General features: G+C 38.4%; 1 protein-coding gene across 2 annotated transcripts in view; it reads left to right on the top strand.

The window, feature by feature from the left end:
* PIG-N (Phosphatidylinositol glycan anchor biosynthesis class N) overlaps positions 1 to 21157 on the top strand; it is a 120165-nt gene that overhangs the window by 52901 nt on the left and 46107 nt on the right. The window contains exons 6-9 of one of the 2 annotated variants that reach the window (XM_067145221.2): positions 680 to 891; positions 4257 to 4484; positions 7237 to 7480; positions 16472 to 16647. In XM_067145221.2, the coding sequence (XP_067001322.2) occupies positions 680 to 891; positions 4257 to 4484; positions 7237 to 7480; positions 16472 to 16647 (860 nt within the window). The remainder of the gene's footprint in view (positions 1 to 679; positions 892 to 4256; positions 4485 to 7236; positions 7481 to 16471; positions 16648 to 21157) is intronic. The other variant, XM_067145222.2, reaches the window with a different exon arrangement.

Below are 21157 nucleotides of genomic sequence, written 5' to 3' on the forward strand. Positions count from 1 at the left end.
GTTTATGTAACAGCATTCTGTAGTTTATGGTGGTGTATGCAGCAGAGAGATCAACAAAAGCTACACTTGTTATCTCTTTCCTTTCAAAACCATCTTCAGTGAACTGAGTAAGGTGTAGAACTTGAGGAGTACAGTTTTTGCCTGGTCTGGGTCCAGCTTGGTGAAGAATGAGAAGAAGATCAACTATAGTAGTTATACAATTCAAGATCATTCTCCCTAGGATCTTATAGAGATGGCAAAGAAGTGATACTGATCTAAAACTTGTGGGGTTATTTGGTTCTTTAACCAGGCTTCAAAACAGCAATTACTTGAGCCTTGGGAACATTGAGTAGCAACCACAGGGCTGAGTCCCTTCTTTGTTCAAGTATTTCTACCTCAGTGGTATTTTGGATATTTTGCAAGGCTTAGGGAACTAATTTACATGTCTGTCATGATGTTTCCCCTTGCAAGTGTCATTCAGTAAGTGTTTTTAGAACTGTTGAACATTCATATATCAAACATTTAATGCTTTTTGCTTGTGTTTCTGGGAAATACAATACTAATGTATTTATATTTTCAAAATACTAAGATCTTCAATTGAAACCATAAACTGTTTTAACATTTTAAATCATCAGTTTCTGGACTTCATAATTCAGTGGAAAATTTCAAATTCCAATTATGAGCAGTATGCATATTACAGGGTCCCATGGGGCAGGTGATGCCAGTGAGACAGAGACCCCACTTGTTGCGTGGGGTGCTGGAGTGAGTGGCCCAAAGCCTACACCTGAAGGAACATTTCATAGCCTTCCTTCCTGGCATTTGGATGGCTTGGTTAGAAGAGATGTGAGACAAGCAGATATTGCTCCACTGATGGCCACTCTGATAGGAATCCCAGTTCCAGTGAATTCAGTGGTAAGTTGAGCATTATTAAAAATACCGGTGGCAAGTGAGAATAAGATATCTTGACTAACTCTATACTAGGCCTATATTAAAATTTAAAATATAACTACAAGGAAGAAACAATGAATTGGGTCATACCGTTTAATCTCGAGTACCACCCACATGTTTTTTCGAAAATATCACTTCCAAAATTGGGTGCGGGTCTTATTTAAAATTTTGGGAAATTTATCTTTCTGAATGCGCGTAAATCGGGCATCACCGCCGGAGCGGCTTGGCAACAATGCTGTCTCCGCTCTCGGTATACGCTACTTCCGCGCTTGGTGTCAGTCTCACGCACGTTCTTGGTGTATTAACATGAATTCCACAAAGCGTTTACGATCTTTTACTGCGAGTGAGAAACTGAAAGTATTTAAAGATAAAAATTTCATAATGTTCTGTATTGAAATGTATCACAATTAAATTGAAATAACAAATAAGGTAGTTCAACCTATTCAATACAAATAAATACGAAATGTAGTGTTACATTCGTATTTAATTATAAGGGGAAGCAGTACCAGTTTCGACCCCAATCCGGGTCATCATCAGCCGAATAAAGCGCAAAAAACAATGCATAGGTAAGAAAGAAATTAAAGATCAAGTCCCCACAAAAACAGTTGAAGAGGCAATATAAAACAACGGGGATAGGCACTGTAAAATTCAGAAGAAGTAGAAGGTAAGTTACTTAAAAGAAGCAAGGCGCAATCATCTGAACAGCAGCATAGCACACGCGAAGTTCGGCATTGTCTCATAATGTTTACGAAAAGCGTCCCTAGAGTCATCTTCACTTAGTTCCTGGAGAGAAACTATTATATTGTCCTGTTACCTTCTGTGCTCCATATTTGAGAAACTATTCATAAAACAACCACAACAAACAGCTCAATATTCAAACTTCAACAAACTGCTTATAATACAAGTTTCACAAGCTCCTTACTGCGAATGGAGGAATGGTGAGTTTGTTCTAACCTTGACTCACGTTGGTGGAGAGGGGAGGGGGTAAATAGGTAAAGGTAGCAGATGGAGTGGAATGAGGGAAGAAGCTAACAGTCTCCATCGTGCATAGGAAACAAATTAGAAGCAAAGTTATGGAAATACGATGCGAGTTCTTGTAAAATCTAATATGGGTCAAAAATGACCCTTCCGTCCTTCTAAGGTAATTGAATTATAGGGGCCAAGCTGTTAGGGCTGGGGCATCTATATTTTAATGACAGCAAATAATGCCTAAGTGATGAAAAGGCATACAGTCTAAACAAATTCTAATATAAATTATGGCAACAGCAGAGTGTTGAATTCATAAAAGGGTCAAAAGTGACCCCTCCGCCTTTCTAGTGTTAAACATGTATTTAAAACATCAGGTATCAACATGTTATTCTTATAAATATGGGGACTTGCTGCTGAAGTAATATCAGTAAGTTGAGAATGAAATTCTGTCCTGGAATACCAGTTATACAGGAATACAGATCGTTACATGTCATAATGAGGCTACTTAGAGGATACAACAAAGAATTAAAAGAGAAAGGTTACCTAAGTATGGTTCGTCCACAATTCGAATGTGCAAACAATGTTTGGGATCCTCACCAGGAATACCTAATCAAAGAAATAGATGGCGTGCAGAGGAAAGCAGCAAGATTTGTAACAGGGGATTTCAGGAGTAGTAGTGTATCAGAAATGTTAGAGAAACTTGGGTGGGAAACTTTAAGTACCGGCAAGAGAAGGGAGAAAACTAGACTTACAGGATTATATAGAGCCTATACACAAGAGGAAGCATAGGGAGAAATCCGTGAGAGGCTTCTGTTGGAAAATAATTAAGTTATATCGGCAGGACTGACCAAAAGTATAAAATTAGAAGGCTTTTAGCAGAAGCGATTGGGATAAATTTTCATTCATTGAGAAGGGCGTGAAGGAGTGGAACACTTTACCAGGGGTAGTGTTTGATCCTTTCCCAAAATCTGTGCAGATATTCAAGAAGAGAATAAACAGCAACAGAGAAAAGAAATGAAATATTAGAGGGCATTCGACCAGTGCAGGTTATTGTAAACAAATTTTTGTGAATAAATTAATTCCATCCCCTGGTCTATGGAGATTGGACAGCCGAAGTAGGGGACTGCCTGTAGGGGTGAAGTACAGTGGGGACTTCGAGGGCCCTGGGACTGCTATGGTAGCTGTGAAGGCTCTTCAGGAACTCTGAAAAGCAGTGCCAAAAGGGCCTCTGGTTAAGACGCAGGAGGTTGTTATGCTACTTAGGTTCCAAATGGGTAAAAATAAATCAAATAAATAAATAAATAAATAAACGCAATGTATATTTTAATCTTATAGCAGTTCTATAGTATTATTTGAAGTAATTCCACATAATATGAGTTGACTATTTATGTAAGTACCGGAGATATTATAAGTAGAATTTTGTAAACAATATAAATTTATTAAGGATGAGCTGTGTGTTTAATAGAAAAAATTATTAGTGTAAATTGTATAATACTGTATTCTAGGAAAATGTCTTCTTCTCTTGTTAATTTAAAATTTAGTGCTTGATAATAGTGTATTTTAGTGTACAATTTGCCACCGAGGTAGACACTTCATTTGCAAATAAAGTTATTTTGATTTGCTTTGATTTGATTTGAAAATAATGAAATTTGTTGGCCTGTTTCATTCAGTATTCAGAAAATAATATAACTATGTTTCATCCATTCATTTTATTTACCGAGCTCGATAGCTGCAGTCGCTTAAGTGCGGCCAGTATCCAGTAATACCAATATAAATGGTCCGTTATTGGACATTATAAATTTTCCAGCTAACTCATTCTTGGTTGCCAGCGTTTCGCCCTCGTGTGCTAGGGTGGGCTCATCAGTTGGTACCTAGCACACCTACCAATACGCTGGCTAGTGGTAGGTGTGCTAGGTACCAACTGATGAGCCCACCCTAGCACACGAGGGCGAAACGCTGGCAACCAAGAATGAGTTAGCTGGAAAATTTATAATGTCCAATAACGGACCATTTATATTGGTATTATAAATTTACTCATTCAGGACAAATATTTCAGATTCCCTATGGGAATCAACATCTATATCAGTATCCAGTATTCGGGAGATAGCGGGTTTGAATCCCACTGTCGGCAGCCCTGAAGATGGTTTTCTGTGGTTTACCATTTTCATATCAGGCAATTAATTAAGGCCACGGCCTCTTTATGCCCACTCCTGGCCCTTTCCTGTCCCATCGTCGCCATAAGTCCTATCTGTGTCGGTGTGACGTAAAAATAAGTTGTAAAAAAAAAATTATTTCTGTAAAGTACAGTAAGTGTATTTATTTGCTCATCATCTTTGAGTGTTATGACTTTATTTTTGCAGGGTTTTCTGCCCCGTGCGTACCTCAATGTATCTGAACATGAGCTTACTGAAGCTCTCTTTGCTAATGCGCGACAAGTTGCAGCACAGTACAGCAGGAAACGTGAGCTCACTGAAAGTGGAACAGTCTCTTGGCTTTATCGCCCATTTGTTCCACTGCATGGTAATCGTAAAGTCGGCATCATTAATAAAATTCGCAGCTATATTGATGAAGGCAACTACCATCATGCCGTAAGAACTTTTTCTTTCCATTATTTCTAACTTTATACAATAATTTATACACACATACACGAGAGCAATTTTAAATTTAGTTTAGCATTTGAATTAAGCATTTTAGTTTAATGTTGATTATGAATTAAATTTTGATCTACATTGCATCAATGGAGCAATTATTTTCAATTTTTGAATGTTTTTGTCCGGTATGTAGTGATGAATGAATGAACAATAAAGCTGAAGATGGCCGAATGTTGATAGCAAAGTTTATTACAAAAAACAAACAAAGAAGGGTCATTTATAAAGAACACAGAAATACAGGACAGGCTGGGAATAGAGAAACTATAGGATAGAATAGAGAGAAAGAGCTCAAATGGTATGTTCATGTCAGAAGGATGGAAGAAACAAAAATCCCAAGAGTGGAGCTCGAATGGACAGTGAATGGAAGAACACCAAGAGGTAGGCCACAGGAAAGATGGCTACAGAAACTGAAGGAAGGAGTGGAGAGAAGAGTTGTTCATGTGCCAAGATTATTCAGTTAGTAGTGATGGGAGAACAGACAGAAATAAAGATCACAGATCCACTACCCTATTTACCCTACCTGACAGGGAGTCACATTAAAGGGAGTGGGAGTAGTACAGTACGCGCAACTTTTAGTGATACCTCGTTTTACAGGGGTGAGGAGTAAGGAGAGAGTTCTCCTGGTTCCATTAATACTGCCAACTGAATAGAAATGAAATCTGAATTGAATCGATAGTATGATCGATCGATATGAATTTTCTAAACCTTTATTATCTTAGCATGAATTCTCTGAAATACCCTTTCGACAATCACTTTCACAGTTGTCACTGCTATCTGCAGTACTATTAATTCTCAGACATATCACTTCCACAATCACTTTCACAATTGTCACTGCTATCTGGCTATTTCCATGACACCGTCGTGCCTCCAGTTTTCCTCTTCCAGTTCTTCCACCTTTCTGAAATTTCCCTTCCAATCTGCGGCAGATACTAAATGGAATGCCCCAATGGTCAGTCATCGTAAGTGAACTGCTGACGTGTCTCCTGTAATATTGCATCGTTTGAATTCGTGGTTTTTTTTTTTTTTTCGTCCATGCCAATTTAATGGCGTTCAGGTCACAGGTGTATGGGGAAAGACGAAGGTCATTTCCATGTAGGAATTCTAGGTGGTTCCTGTGATTTACTTGGATTTTCCTCACTCATGTTCAATCCTAACCTATATTTTGGCTTTGCTGTGTAAACAACAACAGTACTAGTACGTAAAGTGTATGCCAGATGTCTCACGGCGATGCATAATTGATTCATAGTTTGTGTTTCAAAGGTTGCCAATATGAATCTCGAAGATAACCGAGGCCTACCGATTCAGCACTAAGGAGCCCAGGTATCACTAAAAGTTGCGTGTACCATAGTAGTTTACCGTACTTGTGTACCTTAAAAACTGTGGGAAAGTTATCATTCATTGTTAATCATATTAAGTGAAACTTGTACTCTTTCAGCTCATACAGTTCCTTCATTTTGCCACAGGAGTTTGAACTTCAAATTCAGGACGTGTATCCCTCTGGAGTAGGTTTACCAGATTTTTCAAGATATGGAAAGGAGTAGCCTACGTTATGCTTACTGACAGATTTTTCAATGTAAAGAAACCTATTTTTTAACATTCTTTTTTTAAATAGCATTTTAATGTCAGTAACACATCAAAGATTCATCAACCTGTGAGAAACAGAATAATGGTCCGCCTATGAATACAATTGATTATTCAGTTAGTATATAATGCTTACTACTTATTTCATAAGGTCATGATACCGTATTCATAAAATGATGTACAGGGTGAATCTTGCCTCTGTGGAAAATAGCAAGAAGGTGATTCCATAGGTGGTAAGCAAGAAAACAAAGCTAAGATGTGTAGTCCAGTTCACTACCATTTTTGTACTGCAACCGTATGCTGCCAAGACTGCAATTGCGCATCCAGGCCTGTATCTGCTGATACTAGAACAACTGCCGGTCCTTAGGAACACTAAGTACTAATATATATATTACTCTAATGACATATATATACCAACATTTTGAGGTAGTGTATAATTTAACAGTGCCAAAACATAGGCCAATTCAATAGAATCTACCAGAAAGACTCACTTTTAGACTATTAGTACTTAGAAATTTATTTACAAAGCAAATTTTGAAGCATTTATTTTATGAACTTTCATCACAATTGTGCTCATTTTATTCAGTGCTACGGGAAAAAACGATACTTTTAGAACTCAGATGAGAGATAGACAGACAGATCCATAGCATTTGGTTCCAGATGTAGCCAGTTTACAATGGCATATTAGTTTATATATTTTCTTTATTATCTTTGTATTTCTTCACCATTAACTTTTACGCTGGGTAATATAATATTGCTTATTTTAACTAAAATGTATTGTTTTAGGATATTTTAACTAAATTGTATAATTGAATATTTATGGCTGATGATGACCTTGGGTAGGGTTGAAACTAGTACCGAACTTCATAATGTAATGTAATAACTGCATTGCAAAAAGCTGACTGTATTGAATAGGTGGAAAATTTTACCTGAATAGATCACATGTAATCTCATTTCAATATGGACCAACCAGAATGAAATTTATAACCCTTAAATTTGTGATGAGTTTCTTGTTTCAGTCAGAATATATTGTTGGGCTCTTGAAAGCAATTATCAACTTAGATAGCTTTAGGAATAAACCTTACTACTATAATTGTTTTCTGTGCAGATGATTCTTAGTGAGGAGTTGGTCCACCTCAGTCTGGCTGGCTTGGAATACTACGAGACTTACTATCAGTGCCTTCTGCTGACTTGTATCACTCTTGCTTTTATGGGATGGATAGCGTGGCTGCTTTGGACTCTGCTGGGTTTGCCATCAACTAGAGGACATTACACAGATCCTCTATATGGGTGCCTCTTTGTCAATATTCTTTTCTTCTGCCTAGCAGTCACCACTGTGTATCTTATTTGGGGTTAGTAACTATCATTGACTTTTTCAATATTTTCGGTAGCCATATAATCTTACTGTAAATAGGGCTAATAAGACTTCCTCAATCATCCTGATTTTTTATTTTATGGGTAAAAATATCTGTTTTCGTACACTAGTTGGTGCATGAAACTTACTTTCACCTTGCTTGTGTATACAGAGCTAGAAACTAGGTGGTCTGGTTCATCCTGAAAATGTTCAACTTTAAACTTCAGTTAATTTCTGTTTATGTATATATCTCCTATGGAGTTATTTGTATTGTTTATGTAGTTTTTATAAAATACCAAATGGTACCATTATGCTGTTTATGCAGATAATCCCCACATATTGTTTTTCAAAATTTGGCAGCAAAAATTTGGGGTGCAGGTATTATTTGCATCAAGATTAGTACAGCACTCCTGACATACAAAAATACAGAAGTTGATTTTTTTCCACCCACTCTATTGGCAAATCTGTTCCCACAAAAATCGAGTAGGGTGCCACTTACATATCGGGTTATTTAGGTGCTGTCAGTTAAAGTAATATCACTTGTTTAGGATAATCGTGTGAGTTAAGAAAAACTCCACATTATTGAAGAGATAGAGGAAATTGGTTTTTGCGCTGTGGGAAGAAAGTGTCACATGGAAAAGTGTTCCATATGTGATTGGAGGAAAAAATAAGGCTTGTCTTGAACAGACAAGCAATAACCATCATGCATTTCATGGATGAAAGCAAAGTTTCCAGAAATTGAAAATAGGATATGCAAGTATGGGACTTAAAAGATCCTGTTTGAATATGTGGTCACGAGTGATACATTGTTATGTGCTCAGGCGACCATCAGACTTGTCGTAGCCCCTTCGGTATTACCTGAAAAGAGATGACTAAGCCAGCTCTGGGAACTTCCCAGCCCGCTCGAGGCCATGCAATGGCCCTTCCTCTATTGTTCCCTTCATCTAGTTTCTCCATGCAATTCCTGGAAGATACATTGGGAAAGTTCGATCTCCAGCCGAACACTGAATGTTCTAGTGGTCCAACATTGAGGTATAAATACAAGGCTCCTGCGAGCGAGTGGTTGTTGTGGTGTCGGAGAGAGACCAGTGAGTGCGCAGACTGGAGACGACAGAACGGAAGACTGTACTGTGTGTTCATGTATTTCTGTGGACTGAGACAGAGCAAGGGAAGCCACTATCGTGAGTGTGAATGTAAATGGACCTGTGTTAATGTTCGCTGTTGTATCGACCTGCTGTTTAATACTGTTGAGCTGTTTAGTTGTTCACTGCATGTGACTGTGTGAATTACTGTACTGTCTGTGGAATCAAACCAACGAACAGTCATCGTGTGTTGTGTAGCCAGTGGCACTGTGTTCAAATCCAGTGGTCTACACACAGCTGCCGTAGGAGTTGACTGGAATTGTGGAAGTGAAAGTAAGGATTAGCATCCCAGGTAAAGTAACAGGCTGGAATCCTACTGTGCCGTAGGAAGAGGCACTTGCGAATAGACTTGTAATTAGCAAGTGTGACCATTCAAACTGGTTCTTCTTCTTCTTCCTTTATTTGTGGGGTCTCTTTAAAAGTTCCTTTTAGCATCGACCTCAAAGATCTTTTGCTACCATGTGTTTTCCTTCATCCCCACCTAGTTATACCTGCTCCCTTCATAAAGTTGCAGGTCGTCCTTTTTGGGTCTTCTCAGATTGTTCTTCTCCCTTCACATGTAGTCCCAGTGTGGAGATTCTGATTCTTCCCAGCGCCTCACATTCAAAGAGTATCTGTTCAGCTGATTCTTCTGCATCGTTACATTTCCTACATACATTGTCATTCAGACGGGTTAGAATTGTGTGTGTTTAAATATGTGTGTGTGTGTGTGTGTGTGTGTGTGTGTGTGTGTGTGTGTGTGTGTGTGCGCATTTATTAGGTCATACTGAAATAGATTAGAGTAACGAAACAGATGGAGTTTTATTTGTAACACTATTGTTGTTGCGTCTGTGAAAACCGTTATGTGATCATGCTGTGGGAGAAATACTGAACCACAACATTATATCATGAAGGGCGAGAATTCTTTGAAATTACTTGCACAATATTAAACCGTAGATGACAGAAAACTTACTGGCCAAAGTTCTGAGAATCCACTATATTTTTTGGCGTTAACGTGCTGTAGATAACAAATAGAGAAACTGTGCCCTGTTTGCCCAATATAGCTGGCAGGACAGTCAGTTTGTAGACTCCTGAATTTGAGAATTTAGGTCTAGTATTGATTTTATGACGATTAAAAACAAAGTAGAATTATTGTTGACGGTCTTAAAAGCTATATTAAAATTCTGTCTAAAAGACATATCTTATAATTATTATAAGTAAATGTGATGTAGTTCTCTCTTTTTTTCATTTTTGATTCTCTCGTAAGAGCAGTCACAGGCTTATTTCTAATTTTATTGACAATTTTGTTAATGAATGATTTATTGAAACCATTCTTGATAGCTAGATTGTAGATTGTGTTCATTTCCTTCTTTAGATTGCTAGCCAATAAAGGGACACTGAAAGCTCTATGGATCAAACTGAAGAAAGTTGCTCTTTTTTTGGGGCTTCAGGATAAAAAGAATGGCATCTTACGGAAATATCTCCACGAACCTGCAGGGGGAGAGGTGATACTCCAACGTGGCGCGTCCCAGGTGGCGGATAGGGGGGTCCTAACCGGCTTGCCGGCGGACTTGAGGGAAATAAAATACCTCTCGCGGACCAAACACAATCCCCCTGTGGGTGGGGGAGGCAGACGAATAATACACCCACGGTATCCCCTGCCTGTCGTGAGAGGCAACTAAAAGGGGCGACCAAGGGATGATTGAATTAGAACCATGAAACCACTTTTGATTCGTACCATCATGCGGGGAACACCATGGGTCGCCTTTACTTGCGAGTAGTACCACTCTGTTAGGTACTGAATAGTTTTGTGATTCGTAGCACTCAAGCGGGGTTCAGTGTGGGTTTCCAGTACCTGTGAGTCGTACCCATGTGAGCAACACCACGGGTCTGGGCATTGCCTGTGAGTTGTACCACCATATGAGCGACACCGTGGGTCTGCGTTGCCAGTGATTAGTACGCACTATGTGAGGAACACCACGGGAATGCTGGCGCCCGTGATTAGTACACCTACGTGAGGAACCTCATCGGTTTATATTGGCTATGAGTGGCGCCATTGTGTGAGAAACACCATAGGTATGCGTTACCTTTACGACGTACAATACTTGTGAGTAGTACCTTAATGTTTGGAACACCGTGAGTTTACGCTACCTTTGATTAGTACCGCAGCTTGAGAAATACCATGGTTCTCCTTTACTAGCGATAAGTGCCATTATGTGGGATCGTTGACGTAGATATTGACCCACTCACACAAGAATCATTGATTCAGGATTGGGCTTTGGAAGCATTCCCTTGGTCAGTAATATTGTTTCTGGGAATGTTAGGCATTGCGCGTCTTATCCACTGATTGTTTTAAATTCATTCCTTATCATCACGTTTTGAATTCGGATCAGTGGATGAATTTTGTACTTTTAAATTGTAATTCCATTTCGTGTCATTTCGTACCATAGGGGCCGATGACCTAGATGTTAGGCCCCTCTAAACAACAAGCATCGTCATCATCATCATCATCATCACGGAAATATCTGTTTATGTGGGTTTTCTGTAGATGTTGTAGGTAAGTTTCTCGGTAGTCCTTGGGCCTTGTAAATCTAGGAAATTCAGTGTTTTGTCAACTGATTCTAGCGATTCAAATAATAAAGAATGTTTCACCATTGGAGGCTTTGTGGTCAATTATAGTAAAAATGTCATATACATAACGCGTGCAAAAGAAAATTCCCTCTGTTTCGTTCAAGTATGCCTGAAGAGAGTGCTCCCATAGGGAGGCTGTCCTGTCAGTAAATTATATTATTGAATGAGAAAAAATTATTGGAAAAGACAAATTTCAAGATATTAATAAATTTGTCCGTTTCGTATTTGCTTAAAGAGCTGTCTTTGTACAGGTGGTTCTTAATTATGTTAATAGTTTTGTTTACAGGTATATTAGAATACATATTAGTTATGTCAAAAGAATGTATTGTATGTAGTATGAGGTTTGAGGAAATTTGGCAAAATTGAAATTGAACTGAATTTTTGATGGGATTCTTATGAAAAATCTATATTGTTCTTTTGAAAAATCATGAATGAATTGGGATGTTTTGTAGGTAGGACTATTTCTGTAGTTAATAATTGGTCTTATAGGAATAACATTTTCGTGGATTTTAGGCATAGCTCTCGCTAATGGGATATTTGGACGTGAGTTAATTAGCTTCCGAGCTTCATGTTCACTCAGGATAAACAAGGTGTTTTTTAGGATTTGTTTTAAGTCTCCTTGGACTTTATTAGTAGGGTCTCTTTTTTTAATCTTTATGAACGAGGGAGGTGTCCTAGAAAAAATTTCTAGGTTTTTTTTTTCAATGTAATCTTGTTTTGCAAGTTATAAATCTCATTCCGTATCTTGTTTGTACATAATGACCGTGGTATTTCCTTTATCGGCTTTAGTAACTATTAGATTATTTTATTTTATTTTTAGTTTGTGATTCTATATAGCTTTTTCAGGAATTTGAGGAGAATTTGGGTTATCTGAATTATGAGAAGTGGTTAGGTTGGCTAATTTTTTACGTATATCGTATCTAGTCTCTTCTTGTATTTCCAGAGGTAATTTAGAAATAGCCTGCTCAATTTCTGTTACTGTGGTTATTAAATTCTCTGGTTTGTTTGAATGGGGCCAGTTAAATTTTGGACCTATTTCCTGTATATTAGTTTCAATGTTATCAAAATGCAATTCTGTTAAATTTTTGACAGGAGGATGAAGTCATGTTCGTTACTCGAAACTTTAGAGTTATTAACTTTTTGAGGGTAGTTACTATTGGATTTTTTACTGAGTAAGAGTCGTTCTAATTTCTTATCTAGTCTATCTTGTTTCTTGGAAAGGACGTTCCAGATTCTAATATTAGTATATCTTTTTGGAAGGAGTCCCATTTTAGTGGAATTAGCATTGAAGCAGCACTCAGATGCGTGTCTTATAGCTAAGAGTTCAGCAGTGATTTTTTTCTGATATAGGAATTTAATCTCATTCTTGAGCCATATAGCATTGGCTTTTGATTGGATTTTTTGTTGCCGATGTGTTAGTTTATGTTTGTTTTGCAAAAAATTCAGAAATTTAGGGGTAAGGGGTAATTTAGGATTAAGCATTTTTTAAGAAAAATCAAGTCTTTACCAATTTTCAAAATCTTAGTCTCAGTATTCAAATACGAGTTGACTAACTTATATGTCTGGTTGGCATGACTACCACAAGAAATAAATTTCTATTTGCATGGCAATCTGGGCTTTGGTGATTACAATTGAGGAGTTACCTGACGGTGGGATAGCTGCCCTGGTCTAGAAAGCGAAGAATAATTGCCAAGGGTATTTGTCGTGCCTATCACACCACACCTCGTAATATGTAGGCCTGCGGGCTGACCGCCGGTCACTTGGTAGGCCATGGCCCTTCAGGCCTTTTTGTGCCACGGAGTAAAAAATACAATGTGTAGGCTGTAATCTGTTTTCCTTTTCTCTGATTGTTTTTTCCCACCAAATTCAATAACTATTCCTTCTTGGATTATCATATTAGGCTGCTTTCATAGTTTCTGGTCAATAGTTTACATCATTTATGATAAACTATTTGCAAACACTGAACTTAACTTAAGAATTTGTGTACAATAGAATCCTTCTGGTCGACCAAACATCCTTCTTGATCATCCACCTATGTGAGGTAGTACTTCTTTTTAGTTCAACTTACAACGGAGTATTGAAAGGTGGATCCTCCTAATATTGTACATCTTCTTATTTCTCGATAGCTGCAGTCACTTAAGTGCGGCCAGTATCCAGTATTCGGGAGATAGTAGGTTCGAACCCCACTGTCGGCAGCCCTGAAAATGGTTTTCCGTGGTTTCCCATTTTCACACCAGGCAAATGCTGGGGCTCTACCTTAATTAAGGCCACGGCCGCTTCCTTCCCACTCCTAGCCCTTCCCTGTCCCACCGTCGCCATAAGACCTATCTGTGTCGGTGCAACGTAAAGCAACTAGCAAAAAAAAAAAAAAAAAAAAAAAAACCATTCACCATTAATTTACAACATTGTGAAGTCTAATACACTCTCAGTAACACTTTCTGTGAGGTTGTATTTAGTTTAGGGTACTCTCTTGGTAGTTTACCAGAGTCCAGCTGCTTGCCATTGTCATATAATGTTTAATCACTTATTACAAAATAGCCAAATAAAGTGTTTTTCATACCAGTCTAATTTCTTATGCTGTGTTAGTTCCTTTATCTAACTTCTTCATATTATCCATTTTGTTTATACGTTCAGTAACAGTTGGCATTGAAAAATTTTCTGATGCCACGAACCTACTACGCTGGCGTAGCAGGGGGAGAGGTGATACTCCCACGTTACGTGTCCCAGGTGGCGGATAGGGGGGTCCTAACCGGCTTGCCGGAGGACTTGATGGGAAATAAAATACCTGTCGCGGACCAAACACTCTACCCCCTGCGGGTGGGGGACGTACATGTAGAATACACCCGCAGTATCCCCTGCCTGTCGTGAGAGGCGACTAAAAGGGGCGACCAAGGGATGATTGAATTAGGACCATGAAACTACTTTTGATTCATACCATCATGCGGGGAACACCATGGGTTGCCTGTACTTGCGAGTAGTACCACTACATTAGGTACAAAATAGGTTTGTGATTAGTAGCAGCAAGAGGGGGTTCTCCTGTGGGTTTCCAGTACCCGTGCGTCGTACCCATGTGAGCAACACCGTGGGTCTGGGCGTTGCCTGTGAGTTGTACCACTATATGAGTGACACCATGGGTCTGCGTTGCCTGTGATTAGTACCCACTATGTGAGGAACACCACGGGATAGTGCAAGTCCCTGTGGTTAGTACATCTAGGTGAGGAACCTCATCGGTTTACGTTGGCTATGAGTGGCGCCATTGTGTGAGAAACACCATAGGTTTGCGTTACCTGTACGAAGTACAATACTTGTGAGTAGTACCATCTTGTGTGGAACACCGTGAGTCTTCGCTACTTTTGATTAGTACCCCAACATGACAAATACCATGACTCTACTTTACTCGCGACATGTACCATTCTGAGGGGCCTTAGACCTGGTTTTTGGACCCCTTGTACATGAAGCACCCTCGATTCAGGACTGTGCTTTATAAGTGGTCCCTTGGTCAATAATAGTATCATTTATGACCTTTTTTGAGTCGGATCCACTGTTTTTTGTTTGTTTCTTGTTTGTTTTTGTTTTTTTAATGTTTTTTTGGTTCATGTACATTCATTTTTCATGGATTTTTATTTTTTATTTCGGTCAGTGGATTTTTGAACTTTTAGTTGTCATTTCATTTCGTACCATTAGGGGCCGATGACCTCGATGTTAAGCCCCTTTAAACAGCAAGCATAATCATCATCAGCAATTTTCTGATGGTGTCACAAAGGATGTCATTACCTGGTACAAATTCTGTCTTCAACCCTTCACATATTATAGGCTAATATCTAGAGTTTCTGAAATCACTGATAAGCAATACATCAAGATTTGGGTTACTTTACAGTCTGGTTTGAGCTTGTGAAACTGAATCGCCCTCTATTCGCTCCTTCCTAACATATTATACAGAACATTAACACAACTTGTATGAATAGCAATGAGGTCATTTTTAATCTGCTGGCACTGTGGGCACTTAAACAGTTAATTATTACATACGAGGGGGTACCAAAAAAAACTGAATTTTTTAAAGTTATATATTTTCAAATATTTTACAAAACAAACAAATCAATATTATCCCTTTATCCCCTTCAAAATACTCTCCATTACAACTAATACATTTGTGCCACTGGTGCTTCCACTGTTCGAAACATTTTTTGTAGTCATCTTTAGAAATGGCTGACAGCTCCTCCCTCTTTGACATCTTCAATGTTGTCAAATTGTTGTCCTTTCATGGCCCTTTTCATGCGTGGAAATAAGAAAAAGTCGCACGGAGCCAGGTCAGGTGAGTAAGGTGCGAGGGGCACGGTCTGACCTGGGGGAACAAACTCTGAATGAATTACGCCCTTGGCATCCAAAAAGCATATCAGCTTTGTTTTGATGTTTGATTTGACTTGACGACATTTTTTTGGACGGGGTGACAATGGCGTCCTCCATTGGCTTGACTGTTGCTTTGTTTCTGGGTCGTAACCATAGCACCATGACTCATCACCAGTAATGACCTTTGACAGAAAATCTGGATCACTTTCAAGCTGTTGTTTCAAAACACGACATGTTTCAACTCGGCGTTCTTTTTGATTGTCAGTCAGAACCCTAGGAGCAAACTTGGCAGCAACCCTTTTCATTCCCAAATCTTACGTTAAAATTCGCTGAACCGAGCTCCAAGCTGACAATTGATCAATTGTCTGTTGATGGTCTGTAAGCACAAGCTATCAAATTTTTTCAACATTTTCGTCGATTCCGCAGTTGATGGAGGTCCAGAACAAGGTTTGTCATCAATCGACATGTCACCATTTTTAAACCGAGTAAACTATTCATACACTTGAGTTTTTCCCATAGCATCATCTTAAAACATTTTCAGCAGCATTTTTACCGAGTAGAAAACAAAATTTCACAGCTGCACGTTGTTCACTTAAACTTGCCGTCATAAAAAATGAAACAAGAATAATACAGCACTAGCAAAAACAATCACTACACATGAGCAGAACAAGCCAGGTCGACAACACAGGTGGCACTGAACTGAAATGAGTTGTGCTATACATGCCTAGCGGCAGAAATACGTTCTACACAAGCTTCGCCCGTTGCAATGTTATTCCGGTTAGTTTTGGGTACCCCTTCATATCATTTGTTTATTCATAATAGATTATTTTCAGCTTAAAATCATATCCAAAATTTAGTAGATAATGATATGTATTGCATTAACTTTCCAGTGCAGAGTCTACCACCACAGTTTTATATCTATTGTCTGCTGCCTGAGCTATTGTGGTGGGGTATTGCTCGTCAGTATAAGGCGCTCTTCATATGTCTCAGGCGTATCAAAGCATCCATTGGTCTGCGGCTTCCTTTAGTTTTATCCGTCCTCTATCTTCTTGGTGTGGAAATTCTTGTAAGTAAACATTTTTCTTTCTATTTTGTTGGTAATATGTTGTAATTATGCATTGGAATGATTTTAAACCTGAATACAGTATTTTTATATTATATTTTTGGTTGTTTCATGTACAGATCCTTGGCTAAATGGTTTTGATAGTCCTGGTTTAATTCCCAGCTAGGTTGGGAATTTTAACTGCATCTGGTTAATTCCTTTGACTTTGAGACTGGGTGTTTGTACCCGCACACACACCTCCTTTATATTCGTGCAACACACCCTACTACCAACCATTACAGAAACATGGAACAGTAAATACATCCCATCTCATAGGGTTGGCTGGGCATCAAGCCTTAAAACGGGCCCATATTCACATTTCGTGCGGTTTGCTCCCATGACCCCACCAGGGTAGTGGATAAGTGGCATAGGAAGAATTTTGGTTGTTCAATATTTACACGATTGTAATTGATTATATCATTTATTGAAGATAATTGAACTGGCAAAATGGTAACATAGTATTCATTTGAGGAGAATTTCATAATATCCTATTCATGTCTTAATATTGAGAAGGAAGAATATTTCATGAAGTTAAATAAAGAAGCAGACTGACATACAGATGGATCAAAAACCGGTACAGAATTGGGATGTACGAGTATGGAACATGACTTATCCTTTTGTCTTGCTGGAGCTTTTCAGGCTGAGATATTTGCCATATTGGGAGAGCATCGAAAGGAGCCATTATATTACGAACATTTTTATGTCTTCTGACAGTCAAGTGGTTCTTACAGCTCTAGAATCCTCGAAGGTTCACTTTAAACTGGTACTGTACAGTACTTGAATACCTGTATGCACTTACGAAACTGGAAAAACACAATTCAAAGTTGATGTGGATGCTGATATGTGAGGTGTATTTATGGCAATATTAAGGTTGATAGGTTGACCAAAGAGTGCTCTCAGAGCTTCTTTAGTTTATCCTGTTGTAGAATATAGTAGTCCTGCATGATTCGTTATACACACAAGGAGGGTTGACACCCAGCTGAACGATACAATGAGGACAGTATCTGGCACCATCAAGTCCACACCACTGAATTGGCTTCCTGTTTTGTCCATCATCCATCCTCCTCATCTTTGAAGGCCTGAAAAGTGGATGGGATAAACCTTTGTCTTCTGATACATCGAGACACGCCTCAAACCATTCAACATATACTCAAGGAATGCCCGCTGAGAAAGTTTGAGGGAAACATTCTTGATTTGCATGCAGCCATCAAAGAAGTCATCAGCTGGTTCACATCTCTGCACATCCCGTTCCAATTGTCGCTACTCACCTGCATAGTACCCATCAGAAGTGTTGATAACAGCTCTTCTTCGCATTTGTGTGTTCTTTTTGTATATTTAGTACTTTTAACAATTATATGTAAGTAATTGTTTGTAATGTATCCTTTTGCCACATGAAATATATATATAGTAAAACCTTGTTATGACGTTTCTGCAGGGGATAAAGAAAGAGAACATGTTAAGCGAGAAAATGTACTACTGAATATGCGAATAAAAATTATCCAACAGGGGTAGGGAAGCACTTGGTATGTTTTTTGTCAACAAGAGTGCATTTTACGTTGTGTATTTGCGGGTACTGTGAAAGCTATATCTACCGTCTGTAAAGATGAGAGAAGAGTATTAAGAGGTATGAAAAACACTAGAGAATAAATATGAAAACCTTTTTCACTGGGGGTTATAGAATAATAACAGTGTATTAAAAGGTGTGATAACACCAGACAACAAATATGAAAACATTTGCAGAATAAAAGTACCAGTGTATTATTGCAGATTACACTCTTTCTATAACAAATGTTAGTTGAATCCTTATATTTCGGACTAGTGGGTTATTAAACATCATTTCCTGGTCGTACTCTTTGACCATGAATGAGGTTACACTTGGCATTTGCCATCACAAGACAAACATGTACCACACTAGTCAATTTCACACGATTAGGTTCCTAATCCATAAGTAAGGGAGTCATACGACAAATATTCACTCTACCACTCAACCCAGAAAAATTTCTAACTTCTGAATGGAATGCAAAATTGAAGCACAAACAGGCTGACTGGAGTTATTCAGCAATCTCACTGCTAACTGGCAACCAATATTGAACATTCCTAAGGGTAACAGCTTGTTTCCGAAGGTGTAATTTACCATGTGAAGCTCAGGAATTGAGGGACTTTTTCCATTATCACACAACTTTCCTCAATCTTTCACAAGGGATGACAAAGAACATTTTCAGAGCTAAAAAAATTGTGATAATACTAAACAGTAATAGCAAAAATTTGTGGCACAATAAGCGAGTTATATTTATATAGATTTAATATTGTAGGATTCACAACATCAAATTTACGATGTGTTAAGCAAGAAAACATGTTAATGAGGAACACCCTAACAAGGTTTTACGAGGTATTGTACTTCACATGTACAGACAATACATCAGACTATAAACCACCATAGAGACATGCAAGAGTGAACACATCCTTCCTCATAGAGTTTGCATCAGAAAGGGTATCCAGCCCTAAAACAGAGCCAAATAGACATGTAGTGCCAACAGGGGAAAAGGTCTGTTGGCAGGAGGAAGAATTCATGGCTGAAGGAGATCCGAAGATGGCACAACTGCACTTCAGAAGATGCTTTCCATGCTGCAACATCACGTCCAGAGCTGGCTATGTGGACCGCCAACCTCCGCTAGGAGAAGGCGCCTCAAGAAGAAGAAGAAGAAGAAGAAGAAGAAGAAGAAGAAGAAGAAGAAGAAGAAGAAGAAGAAGAAGAAGAAGAAGAAGAAGAAGAAGAAGTGCCAACCTCACATAACAGGGAAAAGGCCAGGAAAAAGACAACTTTTTTTTTGTGTTCTTCTTCTTCTTCTTTTATGACCACATAGGATCACTTTAGTCAGTCCGTCGTTCAGGTCTCTTTGAAGGGATTGTTCGGGCTTTGCGGTCCTCCCAGTACTTCTTCAGACGCTCCGATCTTCGTGCCCTTTCCTCAGTTGAAAATGTGCGTGTTGTTGGTTTGTTTTGTGTAAGGGTAAAGCGGAGGTTTGTATTCTTGAGTTTTGTATTCAATTTTATCTTATTTTTGGTGTCTTCTGTTGTAAGGCCTATTTCCTTCAGATCCTCTCTTACTTCTCTGATCCATTTACATCCTGTTGTGGTATTTTTTGAGACGAGATTGTGTTGTACTAGTTGTTTCAGAAGTCTCGAGTCCTGCATCCTCATGATATGTCCAAAGAATCCCAGTCTCCTCTTACGCATAGTATCTGTAATGGATTCTAGCTCTTTGTACACGACTTTGTTAGGTATTAACCGCCACTGTCCATCTTTCTGATATTTTTTGTTGATACAGGTTCTTCCAATCCTCCTTTCAATTTTCTGAAGTCTGTCAGTCTTTGATTGTTTATTCAGGTAAAAGAGTGTTTCTGCTGCATATGTAGCTTCCGGTTTTATAACTGTGTTGTAGTGTTTTATTTTTGTATTTATTGATAGACATTTCTTTTTGTAGATATCCCATGTTAATTTTTGTGCTTTAGCTAATCTATTTGTTCTTACTTGGATTGAGATTTTTTCATTTAAGTTATGTGTTATTACTTCTCCAAGATATTTAAACTGAGTTACTATTTTGATTTTATTACCATTTATGGTGACTTCTTTTAGCTGTGTTGGTTTTTGGGGCATAATTTCTGTTTTTTCAAATGATATTTTGAGGTCAATTTTATTTGCAATGTTTTGAAGTTCTGATATCTGGGTTTTTGCTTCTTTTATGTCCACTGCTAGTAATGCTAAATCGTCAGCAAAACCCAGGCAATTTGTTTTGATTTTTCGGCCAATCTTTATTTTGGGGGGACATTTTCTAAACCATTCCCTCATTACCATTTCTAGAGCACAGTTAAATAATAGTGGTGAGAGCCCATCTCCCTGCCGTAGTCCAGTTTTAATTTCAAATGTCTCTGATGTTTCCCCCCTAAACTTCACTTTTGACTTGGTATTGGTGAGAGTCAATTTTATCATGTTTATTAATTTGGGGTGTAGTCCAAGGTGCCTTAAAATTTTAAACAGAGATTCTCTATGGATGCAATCATAAGCTTTCTTGAAATCTACAAATGTTATCACCATATCTCTGTTTCTTCTCCTGTTATAGTCCATTATCAACTTAAGACTCATGATCTGATCAGGACAGCTCCTCCAGGGTCTGAAACCTCCTTGATATTCTCCTAGTTCTTTCTCAAGTTGTAAACTTATCCTATTAAGGATGATTATTGAAAATATTTTGTATGTTATGTCTAGGAGCGAGATTCCCCTGTAGTTATTAGGGTCGGTTTTGTCCCCTTTTTTGTGCAGAGGATGAATGAGGGCTGTTGTCCAGTGTTCTGGTAGTTCTTCTTTAATCCAGATAGAGACAAGTTGTTGATGGAGGGCAACTTTTGCTGAGGTTCCTGCATATTTCCAGATTTCCGCAAAGGTCTGATCTTCTCCTGGCGCTTTGTAGTTTTTT

This window comes from Anabrus simplex, chromosome 4, assembly GCF_040414725.1.
Source record: "Anabrus simplex isolate iqAnaSimp1 chromosome 4, ASM4041472v1, whole genome shotgun sequence".
Taxonomy (NCBI): Eukaryota; Metazoa; Arthropoda; class Insecta; order Orthoptera; family Tettigoniidae; genus Anabrus; species Anabrus simplex.